This window comes from Phasianus colchicus, chromosome 8 (assembly GCF_987193195.1).
Source record: "Phasianus colchicus chromosome 8, bPhaCol1.hap1.1, whole genome shotgun sequence".
NCBI lineage: Eukaryota > Metazoa > Chordata > Aves > Galliformes > Phasianidae > Phasianus > Phasianus colchicus.
In genome coordinates, this window is record NC_143443.1 from 33,687,115 (window position 1) to 33,699,642 (window position 12,528).

Genomic DNA, 12,528 nt, shown 5'->3' on the forward strand with positions numbered 1-12,528 from the left:
TCTGCCGCTTATGAAAGCGTTGCTCACTTGTCTTTCCGTGGGTCTTCCAAATGGAAAAGATCTGGAAGAGTATTTAGCCCTGTGAAGGAAAGGGTTGATTGAGCACCTAACAAAATGAGTCTTACAGTCCGCTTGGTAGCACCCATTACTCCTCATGCATTGGTAGAGATGAAGTTCGCAGACACTGTAGCATCGTGTGAGATTTCAAGATGAAATATTCAGAGCAGTTAAATCTGGCTACTAATAGAATGGAAGAGTGGATTTCTGATGTATGTCTGTGGGTGATAGCATGTGGTTATGCTGATGTTCAATCTCCTCCCAGGGAGACCTAGAAACATGACTTGTTCACAGTACATGCCCAAGGAAAGATTCCCTCTGTGAAGCAGAATCTGAGGTTCTGGTAAAGGTACAACTCTAAAGAAAATGCCATTTTTGAAACATCTCCCAGTGCTATCCTAAAAGGCACGGGGGAAAAAACAGTATGTACATACATGTGGAGCTGTAGGTGAGACATAGCACAGTCAAGGAGCCTTTTTTTGTTTGTTTTAAGGTGTATGTCCTTAAAAGTCTGTGATCTGACACACCGCGTGGCTGGGAAGTGCATACAGGACGATTGGGGAAGTTCATTGGCAGCACCAGTATGTAGTTAGAAATGGGCTGTGTTGTTACACAGTTCTGTTCTAGTGACGTGAGCTAGTCAAAGTAGAGTCTGATGGATGTATATAAAAGGAAGTATTATTAATACTGGAATGGCTGAGGAGTGGAGAAATCCTCTGTGTAGGAAAGGAAGGATGAGAAAGAGAAGCAGTGGAAAAAGAGATGAGAAATGTAGGTCCACCACTGTTCAGTCTGATGTAGGAGAAACCTCTGAAAGTTTGAAGTCCCAGGATGGAAAATATTCTTTTTCCTGATTGTAGTGAAAGTCTGAGCGAAAGGAAGGGTGAAAATTACAGTTTTCAGTGACAAATCAATACAGCCTTACTGTTAAATTGTCTTGGTGAGAGGCCATGTTAGAGAATAATAAAAGGGCACTTCTTATAAGGTATCGACAGAAATCTTGCAATAAAAATATCTGAATACCACCGTCCTCCAGTGGTTTTACAAATCATTCCAGTAAAATAAAAATAATATTTTCTTCATCCCTCAAATGAAAACGCTTGCCCTAATTGATCAAAAAATAAATAAAGTTTCTTATCTCTTAGAGCTCACAGTGGGTTTTGCCTGCGTTCAAATGACTGAATTACCCTGGAATACACCGTGGGTGGATTTCTACACAGGAACATATGTATCACTCTGGCTTCAAAAAACTTTATCATCCCTCAGGCTGTTCCCCTTTACAGCAGCACGTACCTGTTAGGATTTATCTGCTAAGAAAAGGGAGTTTTCTACCCAGCAAACAGTACTAATAAATGTTTTGTGCCTTTTCTTGCATGCGTTTACTCACTCAACAACTAATGACTGCTCATTTATTATAGTTACCTGGAGTTCGAATTTTTTTGAGAGAGATGTAGTTAATTATAGGCTTTCATTTGTGCATTTTGTTAACAAGAAGCTTTTATTTTACTGTTGGAAAGTAAATAAAGCTTAGCTCAATTATTCTTTCACTGCACTTACCAAACTTCTGTTGTTAATTAAAATAAAATGTGTAAGTGCAGAGCTTACAGCTGAGAAAGTTCTATTTGCCACGTTATGTATATTTTGGTTGTGACATCTGAATGGAAATCTGTTGTCATTTCTTGTTAAAAAGAGGGAATTAAGTATTTTGAGCATACCCTAAAAATTAGCCCAAGCTGACTCCACACTGCATACATCCACCTGGTAGGGCACTTGGTTCACTTGTTCTTTTTTTATTTGAAATCCCACATTTCATGAACTGAAAATAATTATAGAGGCAACAAAGAGCAGAGGAAGATATTGCCTGTGCAATATTATCACAGGATCACAGAATGGCCTGAGGTGGATGGGACCTCAAGGATCACAAATCTCCAACCTCCCCACCACAGGCAGGACCACCAACCTCCATGTTTAATACTGGACCAGGCTGCTCAGGGGCCTATCCAAGAGTCCATGGAGTTGGAACGGACCTTGAAAGGCCATCTAGTCCAACTCCCTGCAATGAACAGATTCACCAGAGCTAAATCAGACAGCCCAGGTCCTATGCAGCCTCACCTTGAGAGTCTCCAGGGAAAGGGCATTCACCACATAATTTTTCTTTTATCAGTGCTATAAGAATAGGCATAGTTGGGATCTTTGGATTCTGCACAGTTATTGAAAAGTTAACCAAATGGTGATTTTTGCAGATCTGGAGCTGAACGGCATGTCTGGTGCTGACCTGGCAGACATCCCTCCTCCTCTGCCTCTCAAAGGAAGCATGGCCGACTATGGGAATCTCATGGAAAGTCAAGACTTGATCAGTCCGACAACATCCCCCCCTGCTCATCAAAGGGTGAGTCACAGAGACAATGATCATTTTCTGCCATTTTCTTTGCTTTGTTACTTTTAACAGCTCACAAAGTGCAACTCTGTGAGCAGACGTCAGCAGAGCCAAAGGTTTCTGCAGCTGCAAACAGCTGTCTGGAGTAGCAGGAAGCAGTGTTGCTCATTGGGGCTGGTTTGAAGCAAGGTTGGGTTCATTCTGCTGGAGAAGATTCAGCAAAATGTCCTTAGATATGTTGGTAAGGGAGCTTCAACTGACAGGATATAGTCTCAGCAGCAAATTAGTTTTTATAGCCTTTCAATCCTGTCTCAGAGATGGAAATAAAATATGTGCCTGACATCTTTCCCTTTTGGAGTTGTGTTTTGTCAGCATTCAATTGCCACTTGTTTCCTAGAGGCAAACATGCACACTCCCTTTGAGGAAAGAGCTCAGAAACGTTCTTCATCATGAATGTGGTTCTCAGCTTTCTGAACAAAATATGCTTTTTCAGTGTAGTTTTCCTGCATCCTGGAAGCTTTTAGAAATAATCCAGTCTCTTTTCCGTGTAACAGAAAGTATCACAATGCATCACAGTACACAAGTCTGGCTTTTTCCATCTTTAAAACTCTAACTGTGTACCAGCAGGAATTTAGTATTTTCAGGCTAAATGGGGAAAAAACAAGCATAGAAGTGACCTCAGGAATGTAAGCAGTGTTACACAAAACACAGCACTTTACTCATAGCCCTCTATTGCTGTCTTCTATTGCATAATGCCAAGCTCTCCCTCTTGCCCATTTCACTGGCTTCTCTATCAGAGTCCAGCTATTACTTAACCTGGGTACAGACATCTAAGTGGAAAATTATAGAATGTACAGGATTTTTGTCTGAGGAATCAATCTTCATGAAGAAACTTAAGAAATTCAGATAAGGTTTCAGATTGGTTAAACTTCCTTTTTGAGTTTCGGGGTACACATTCATTTTGTGGGATATACTGGTAAGTTTCAGATCATGCTAGTAGCTGAGGATTGTAAACTTAAGTTCAGTTCTCAATTGGAAAGATGATACAATGAGATGATAAAATATGCGTTGGAAATAAAATCCCAGTGGCTGGATTCTTTTCCTTTCCTTGCAAGGCTATTTGAAAGGGTTTTTGTGCAGTGAAGATATGTACAGTACTGTTTGCAGATGCCATTCTATTGTGCTGCTCACACAGAGTTTCGAAGTCTGGAAAATGAATCGAAAGCACATTTGTCACAAAGGCACAGGTAATAGTGTTAGAATTAATGTTAGAAAAAGTTTCTAGGTCTATTTTACTCTGCACGTTTATTTCATCAAGCTTAGAGGACAGAAGCTATAAAGAACATGAAGAAAACAAGTAGTGCTGGACTTGAAAGATCAGATGAGTAAATTCTCATAACTGCTGTGATTAAATCCCACTGGGCAGTTCTCGATGCCTTGTGTTTCAAATAACTACATACTCCATAATGTTATAATTCTCTGCCCAGTAAACTGATGATCTTTTAAACTGTCAGATAATATATCAGCAGCATTTGAATTGGATTTCTGTCTTTGCATAAGAAATTGTTACGTGGTTTGCCATAGATGCCTTGCAGTCTATTAGGAGAAACAAAAAAAAAAGCACTTTAGTGAACTGAAATGTGCATTGATAAATGCATCAAGAAATACTTAAAACTTGAGGCAAGAGTGTCACTTAATGCCTGAGATTGTAATCTTGGATTATTTGGAGTCTACTCTTAGCTTAGTCTATTTAAGTCTTTTATCCCAGTAATCATCTAATTATAATTATCAGATTGTCCTCTTATTCATTGTTAACTATGATACCCTTATATACATTTTCTTGCACTGTATGATTTGTTCTGCTAAAAATGTTCTTAATAATATATGGGAACATAAAAAAGAAGCCTGCAACTCCTGCAAGGATTATTATTACATCAAGGGATTCCTCTAGGCACTTCTCATTCTCTATGGGTTCATCCATACCCTTGCATATAAATCAACTGCCTACTTAGTATTCACAGCAAAAAGGGAAACTCAAAGAAAATAGACAAAGCAGCACTTAGATTTGTAATACCAGCTGTCACACATACTGAGCATCAGCTGGTGGTTTGGATGGGATGACCTCCATCAGCCCAGCAGTAGATGGAGGATGTGGTGAGGAGGGTTGAAATGGTGTGTGCAGTGGGAACCCAAACAGGCTCAGTGGGGCTGACAGTGACAGCACTAAGTACAGTGTGGTTGAAGAGTTGAGGCTAGAAAACCAGCTGAAACTGTGAGGGCATCAGGCAGTTATGGGGCAGTTGCTTCACCGTTTGCAACCATTTCTTCATTGATGTGAATCCTCAGGAGGTTGCCATCAGCTTTCTTTCCTAAATGCTTCCCTCTTGCTTGATTCCTCAGGGCAGCAGGGGCTGGTGCAGACTGCAGGGGAGCTCAAGTCCCACCTGGGAACCCCAGTACTGGTTAAAGGTGGGCCAGGAATTGGAGCCGAGGCAGTGGGAAGGGCAACTGCTAATATTCTCCTATGGAGAAGTTGGAAGGAGTGAAAATAGCAGACACTCTGACCAAAGCCTCTCCATGATTTAGATTTTGAATAGATCTTAGGAATAAATTCTTTACTATGAGGGTTGCAAAGGCACTGGTTCGGGCTGTCCAGAGAAGCACTGGGTTCTCTATCCTTGTCAGAGCTGAAGGCCAGTCTGGATGGAGCTTTGGATGACTTGGTCTAGTGCGAGACCCATTGCAGGGGTTGAAACTGGGTGATTGTTAAGGTCCCTTCCAGCCCATGCCATTCTCTCATTCTGTGATCACAGAGTCATAGAATGAATCACAGACTCACAGAGTGAGTCCCAGCAGCTACATCAGGCTGCCCATCCATCCAGCCTGGCCTTGAGCTCCTATATGGATGGGGCACCCACACTTCTCTAGGCAGCCTGTACCAGGGCCTCACTGCCTTCTGAGTAACGAGTTTCTCCCTAACATTTAACTGAAGTCTCTCCTCTTATAGTTTAAGGCCATTCTCACTTGTTCTGTCACTGTCAGATTGTGCTGGATAGGAGATGATGCATAGAAGTATATCAAACTATACCCAAGGATACCCAAAAGTTATTTTTCTTACAAGATAATCTTATGTGTTCACAAAAGAAGAAAAAGTCAGTTTTGACTTGCCATCTGATGGTCACTTTTGGCTGCTGGAGATGAGAACCAGTTCATGCCCATCTTCCAGTGGGATAGGCTGAAGTGTGGTGGGTTAAGCTCTTTCCAAGGCAGGAGTCACTTTGTAATAAGTCTCAAAATCAATGCAGTGCCACTGCTTGTTACAGGATTTTGAGTGAAAAATGTGTAGTTCTGCTGTCTGCCTGGAGGCACAGAGCCCATGATGTGTCCCTAAGCAGCACCCTTGATTTTGGTTCAGAGGTGGCCACGTCTCTGCCATCAGCATCAGCTGGGATCAAGCTGCAGTTTGACGCTGGCCAACAGGCAGTGCGTTGCTTTACAGCTCTCCCAGGGCCCAGGCCTTCACTAAGAAATATTGTTTCAGTCTGGATCCTGAACCTAATTCTGGGAGTATTGCTCATAACTCTCAAGGTCTTTCTGTGTAAGGACTAGAATAAATAATAAACAGTGCTTTTCAAAATCACGTTAGCTGGCGTGGTCTGCAGTACCAATAGACCCCACACACACAGTCATGGTGTCACAGAGTATGGATTGTGTTCCTTGTGCTTTAACACCACTGCCCTGCAACAGGGGCACGGAGCCCCACGTCCCCAGCAGGGGGGGGGTCCTGGCAGGGTCCTGCCAAACAGTGCAGCAGGAGGAGCCCACATGGCTGATTCAGTTCCATGTAGCCTGTTGTGAGCAATGTGCCCCAAGGAAGGGATGCTCAGCAGGTGCCAGGGCCTCCGTCTGCAGAGGGACTCTTGGATGCTTTCAAGGCCAGGCTGGATGTGGCTCTGGGCAGCCTGGTCTGCTGGTTGGTGACCTGCACATAGCAGGGGGTTGGAACTGGATGAGCATTGTGCTCCTTTTCAACCCAGGCCATTCCATGATTCTGTGAATTGCTTTCTCCATCACAGGTGGGTTACGGCAGTGATTCAAAGCCAAATGAAACAGCAGTAGATGAAATATGACAGCAGAGTTTGAACAGTCGTTTTACGTTGTTACCTGTGGTATTTTCTACAGAAGTTTGCTCTCAGAGTCAAACAGTCAATTAACTTAAACTGTCTATAATTCAGTTTAAATTAGTGGAGTTAATGTTGATTCTCCCTCAGCTAGCACATTATTACTCTTTCTTTTAGAAAGGGAGCGTTTTTCCTGCAAGAGCTTACATTGTGTTACTTCTCATTGCAGATGTTAAATAAGCAAGTTGCTGCTGTCAGGTGACTCAGCTCTGTGCTGTATGCAGTGATGTCAGCTTGAAGGACCTGTTTGGAAATCAGTATTTGAAAGTGTTTGCACAGCCCCCTGTTGCCTATTTACACCTTGTTTGTGCTGCTTAAGGCCGGATTAGGTCTTGTATTCCTTCGAAGTAAAAGTGTCTTTGGTTGCTTTTCATAGCTCATCAGTAGTGATGGCCATTTGATTTCAAAGCAGAAGAGTTAGGCAGGAAGCAATCTCTGCCACAGCACTGCAAGGACTGTCCGTGGGACTCAGATCTTCTGCATTGGTTTTATAACAATATTTTCTGACTGAAAAAAAAAAAAAAAAGACACATTTGTATATCTTACTTTGCTTTTTCACAGTATAATACATATATATATATACATATTTTCATCTTCCTTAATTGATTCTTATGGCATTCAGGACATGTAGTGTAACGCTCTCAGTTTCTGGAGGAGAACGGAGACAAATGTTTTTAAACCCAATCTTTCCCTGTAACTGGAAGAAAAAGCAAACAAACGGGAGCGATTCAGCATTGGGAGCAGAAGGAACAGCTTGTTTCTGTGTTGCAGATGTGCCTTTTACATAAGGTTTCTGTTTCCCCTGAGGTACACGTGAGCTAAGGAGTCTGACCGAAATAGGTTTGAACGTGAGCTAGCAGTCCCTGTCACTGTCAGAAAGTAAAGGCATGTTTGAGGAAGGGGAGGGTTCACAATTAACAACTGAAGTATAAATGTGAACTCTGCACAGCAGTTCTTAATTAAATGTGAAATCAAGGGAAACTTCATTTTGTATCTCAAAAGTTTCTAGGTGGAAACGTGGCACAATGAACTTCACGAGGCAAATAATGGCTTTCTGAGCTCTGCGTTAATGGTAGAGGGAAAATGTGCTGATATTTATGGCTGCAGTGGGTAAAAGAAAGCATCTGTTGGCACTTGGAGTGTACCAATTCCACACTGGCAAGTTCTGTCGTGCTAATTTCTCAAAATGTTGCCCTGATGAGCATTACACGTCCTACTTAATATATTCCTTGGTAGCTTATAATATAAATGAACATGTGCTAAATTTATCCTACTTTCTAATGGAAATTGTAAATTCAATTATAATAATTATCTACCTATCTCTGTTATTTCTTTCTGCCTAATTTGCTTGCAGAATCTAAGCTCTTGTAGACTTTGTGCTTGTTATTTATAGCATATATATTTAGCTTACTCTCATTGTATTTGCTTTGTATATATTCTTCAGAAGCAAGTTTTCAGGGATAATTTGATTGTTCTGTGATCAATAAGAAGAACTCATTTGTTTGAGAAATGCCTGTGATCTAATTGAATTGAGAATTATTGCCAATATACTCTTAGTTAAATTCAAAATGGATTTTCACAAATGATGCTATCAGCAAAGTTAGTTCTTTCTGGTGATAAATAAGAAAGTAAAAAAGAGGGCTGAGGATATTTTTATGTTTTGTAATATATTTTAGAGGGGCATCTGCTTTATTTTGTTCTGAAATTACTGTCTTCTCTGCAGGGAGTTCTTGCATGTTGCATGCTGATGTTTTGCAGACCATCAGTATTGTCATGCAGCTTGCCCACAACCAGTGCCTGGATACAGGGTTCCAACAGAGCACTTCTTTAAGGCCTTTGAGATGTGCAGATCTCAATTACACATGTGAGGTTAAATAGCAGAAGCAGTCAGACTCAAAAAGGGTGTCTCAGCTGGAATTCAGAAGCTAACTGAACGTACCAGATTAAGAAGAATATTTGGTCAGGTAGAGGAAATATTTCGTGGTCTCACCATGGTGAGACCAGCAGCAGCATTATGCCTTCAAGGAAATAAATAAATAAATAATCAGTATTTCTTTCATTGAAATAATACTCTGATTTGATTTTCACATTAGTCTGTTTACTTGCTTTTTCTATCTCAGGGAGCCCTGTGCCCTCTCCTCACTGCAGGTCAGAAGTAAATTGTGTATGTCTTTGAGTCTGCTCATCAAAACCCTTACTCAGCAGGGCTTTCCTTCACTGCACAGTGCCCTTTGGAGGCTCAGCTCTGCTCTTAATAATCTGGTTGTTTCTTCAAAAGGGAGAGTGTAAACTTCAACTGGGCTGTGAATACAAAAGTCTTCATGGCCAAATAGATTAATTCCTGTCTTTGTTGATGGGTGGGAAGTTTCCCTTGATCAACAGGGAGCCAAAGCCCAAAGCAAGCAGTCTCTTCTGATGTTTTTATCCTTTGGGACAGCAAATGCAATGTTCCAGGTAGCAGGTGATGTGCAGAGAGCTCCTTGCTCTTGGTCGTAATCCAGTAGCAGATGGAAATGGATTGCTGTCCATGCTGATAAACCAGCATTTCGTATTCAGGGATGAAGGTGAGAGTGTGCACCTTGTTGCATTGCTGTGCCATTGCTGTAGAGGTCCCAGAAATGGAGAGAAAGATGGTCTGCACACTGTTGTGTTGTGTGCCTGCACCCCGACGTGCTCCGTGCTGCCCTTTTGGGTGGTGTCGGTGTGGAAGGAAAGAGTTTGGGCACAATTGCCCTGCAGCAGTTTGCAATCCCTGTTTGCCTGCAAGAAAATACTGGAAAGTACTTCCTTTCAATTAGGCTAGCAAAAAGTATTCCAACAGAAGTGCAGTCATCTTGGCTGCCAGTATGCAGCCTTCTTTCTATTTAACCTATGCCTATCTGGCAGTAGCTGTAGATTTGTAACTTCATGCTTCTTATAAGATCACTTTGAAGAGGACATTCATTTACCTTGAAGATACTGCTTTCCATCCACTCTTGCACTTTCATGACAACTCACAGTCAGTGCACAGCAAGGGCATTGTAAGATGCTCTGTACTTATTCTGCCTCACTACAGATAAGAGAGATATCCTGGCATCACCCAGAACCACTCTGCGTTAGGGATAGCAGCTGAGGGTATCTTCTGAAGGAACTGAGTTGACTCTTTACAAGGGTAGATAATGCCAGGACAAGGGGAAATGGGTTTAAGTTGAAGGAGGGAAGATGTAGGTTGGATATCAGGGGGAAGTTCTTTACTGTGAGAGTGGTGAGGTGCTGCAACAGCTGCCCAGAGAGGCTGTGGATGCCCCGTCCATCCCTGGAGGTGTTCAAGGCCAGGTTGGATGGGGCCCTGGGCAGCCTGGTCCATTATTAGATATGGAGGTTGGTGGCCCTGCCTACAGTAGGGGTTGGAGCTTGAAGATCCTTGATGTCCCTTCCAACCCAAGCCATTTTATGATGCTATGAACAAGTCTGTTTCTTATGCACTTTGATATGTTTTATCCATTGCTGGTATTCCAGTTTTTTACAGTGAGGTGGATATCGTCAACTATTTTGCCCAAGACATTAAATGAAGTTGAAACAGGTGTGTGAAAGTCTGTGAGCAAATTGCAGTATTCTCAAGTAGCTTCTGAAACAGATTTTTTCTTGTCGTGTATATAACTGAACTTTATGAAAACAGTCTTAATTTCCATAAAGATTTTTTTTTATTATTTGTTTGGTTAGCTGGTGAGTCGTACTGAGGGTGTTCTTGTTCTGTTGTATAATGTATGAAGTGATTTTAAATATTTATATTTGAACAGTCTGGTTTTCTATTTTGAACATTTTAAATATGATGCTATAATGGCAAACTGCAAATTCCTTATCTGTTTAAGTGAGATGTTTTTAAGAATGATTTGGGTTCTAAATGTGCAAAATACAAAAGTAATGGAGAAATAATTAAGCTGTTTCTTTGCCATAACTTTTAAGCTTTGTGGTGCATAGGGGCTGAGGACAATCAACACAGACCAAGAAATCAATATTCTATCATGATATTAAGTGGGGATTTATAAACTTGTGCAATGCTTTCAAGAGATTTTTCCTGAAATACCGAGCTAATTAATCATGAACCCTTGAGACGTTTTTCATTGTCAAAAGTAAAAGGTAGGTTTTAAGCTAATGGCCAAACACATTCAGTATTCGTAGCAGCGAGTTCTGAGAAGTTTTCACAAATCAGAGGGTTATGGATTTACCCACTCAGTTTTGTATGAACCAAGACGTGTCTCCGAAATCCACTGGTTGATAACATGGTCTGTTCAAAATTGGTTTCTTCCAGCACCTGCCTCCTCCGCTGCCCAGCAAGACCCCCCCACCTCCACCTCCAAAGACAACTCGGAAGCAAACATCTGTTGACTCGGGGATTGTCCAGTGAAGAAAGAAGCGTTTTTTTTTTTTTTTCCAAAGATAAAGCTGTAACAATTCATTTCCCTAAGTATTTTAAGGTATATAATGTTTACCTCGTTCAGGCACGCAGCATCTAACGTTTAGTGCAATGACTCTAACTCGGTAAGAATCTGCTTCTAGCAGTGTTTTGGAAGCACCACTACATTAACCCCCTTTCTGGGGATATTTCCTCCCATAACTTGAAAGGAATCTGCATTTCTACTTGAGCCTGGGAGGCGTTCACCAACTGACAGCACCCTCTTCCTAAACCTCCCTGGTTTTCATTCCGCATAACTTCAGGCACGCAGGTAGCTGTGGAGATTAAGGTAGGAGCTGAATATTTTGTAACTAAGGCATTTAGGTAGCTGTGGAGTTTTAAATGAACTGAGTATTTTGTACTTAATCTCAGTGTATATAGGAATCAATGGCAATATTCACAGTGAATTTAATGCACGTTGGATTAGGCTTTGTGATAATGAGAAGCTGCAGTAGGATTTCCCCAAATAACAGTTATCTCCAGGCCCTGCAATCAGACACAGCTTATTTGTGTCATACGTCTTCATTTCTGCCGTGTTATAAATAAGCTGAGAGCTGATGGCCTTTTTAAAACCAGCCGTTTACATTCTCATTCAGTTGGCTGTTCTTTGTACGATCAGCTGGTAAACCAGGACAGCCTCTTAGCCATGGGTGGGCACGAGCATATAGGAAAAGAAACAGAGCACACAGATAGATTTGTGGTCATTCTAAACCTCAGTACAAGAATGAGGAAAGCTTTCTTTTTCATTTGAATGTGTAATATTTCGCGTGGATTAGGGTGAACTGGATGGAATCACTTTGTGCCATCATTCTGTACAGAATGTGTATATACGATGGTTTTTAGAATGTTTTAATTTTTATGCTGCCTGCTTTTCATATAATAATGGATTAATGTACCTACAAAAAATGCCTTACGTATTTTTAATTTCTTCATTGCTGAAAGTGTAAAAAAAAAAAAAAAAAAGCTAATTTTTTTCCAATTATTGGCCTCTGAAAAATATTGGACAGTGATGGGGAGGGGCGTCGGGAGGGAGGAAGGAAACTAACTTTATACTGTAGCGTTTTTTATTGTCATCACACTTCTGTTTTTTACTATCTACAATCTTTATACTCTTACGGTAGATTGTTTTTAAATATACCACTGACTCAAAAAAATAAAAAACTATTTTAAAAATTTGTCTTAAGAAACTGACTACGTTTCCTTGGTGTTTTCCATTCTTCCTGCAGAATTTCACTGTTGTGCTCAGTGCAGGGCTGCTGTAAGTGCTGACTTCTGCTTTTTTTTGTAGGTTAAGAGGCAGAAGCATGCTTTACACAGCAGCGAAACAATAATGTTGTAAAGGCAGAATGGTTGTCCTTTCATAAAGAGTGGCTCAAATAGTTAATTATGTGCTTATAATTTTGCATGTAAACATCATGGAACTGTGGGTCAACCAAAAGCTTTTCTTGCAATGAGAGAGCTATCAGATTTAACTGCTA

The 12,528-nt window shown here is 41.1% G+C and overlaps 1 protein-coding gene across 3 annotated transcripts in view; it reads left to right on the forward strand.

Annotated features, from left to right (window-relative positions):
- Positions 1 to 12,241, forward strand: part of DOCK1 (dedicator of cytokinesis 1) — a 272,132-nt gene extending 259,891 nt beyond the window's left edge. For all 3 annotated transcript variants that reach the window (XM_031597310.2, XM_031597311.2, XM_090145652.1), the window contains exons 51-52: positions 2,301 to 2,446; positions 10,907 to 12,241. In XM_031597310.2, coding sequence (XP_031453170.2) covers positions 2,301 to 2,446; positions 10,907 to 11,002 — 242 coding nt within the window. In that variant the 3' untranslated portion in view covers positions 11,003 to 12,241. The remainder of the gene's footprint in view (positions 1 to 2,300; positions 2,447 to 10,906) is intronic.
- Positions 12,242 to 12,528: the final 287 nt, after the last annotated feature.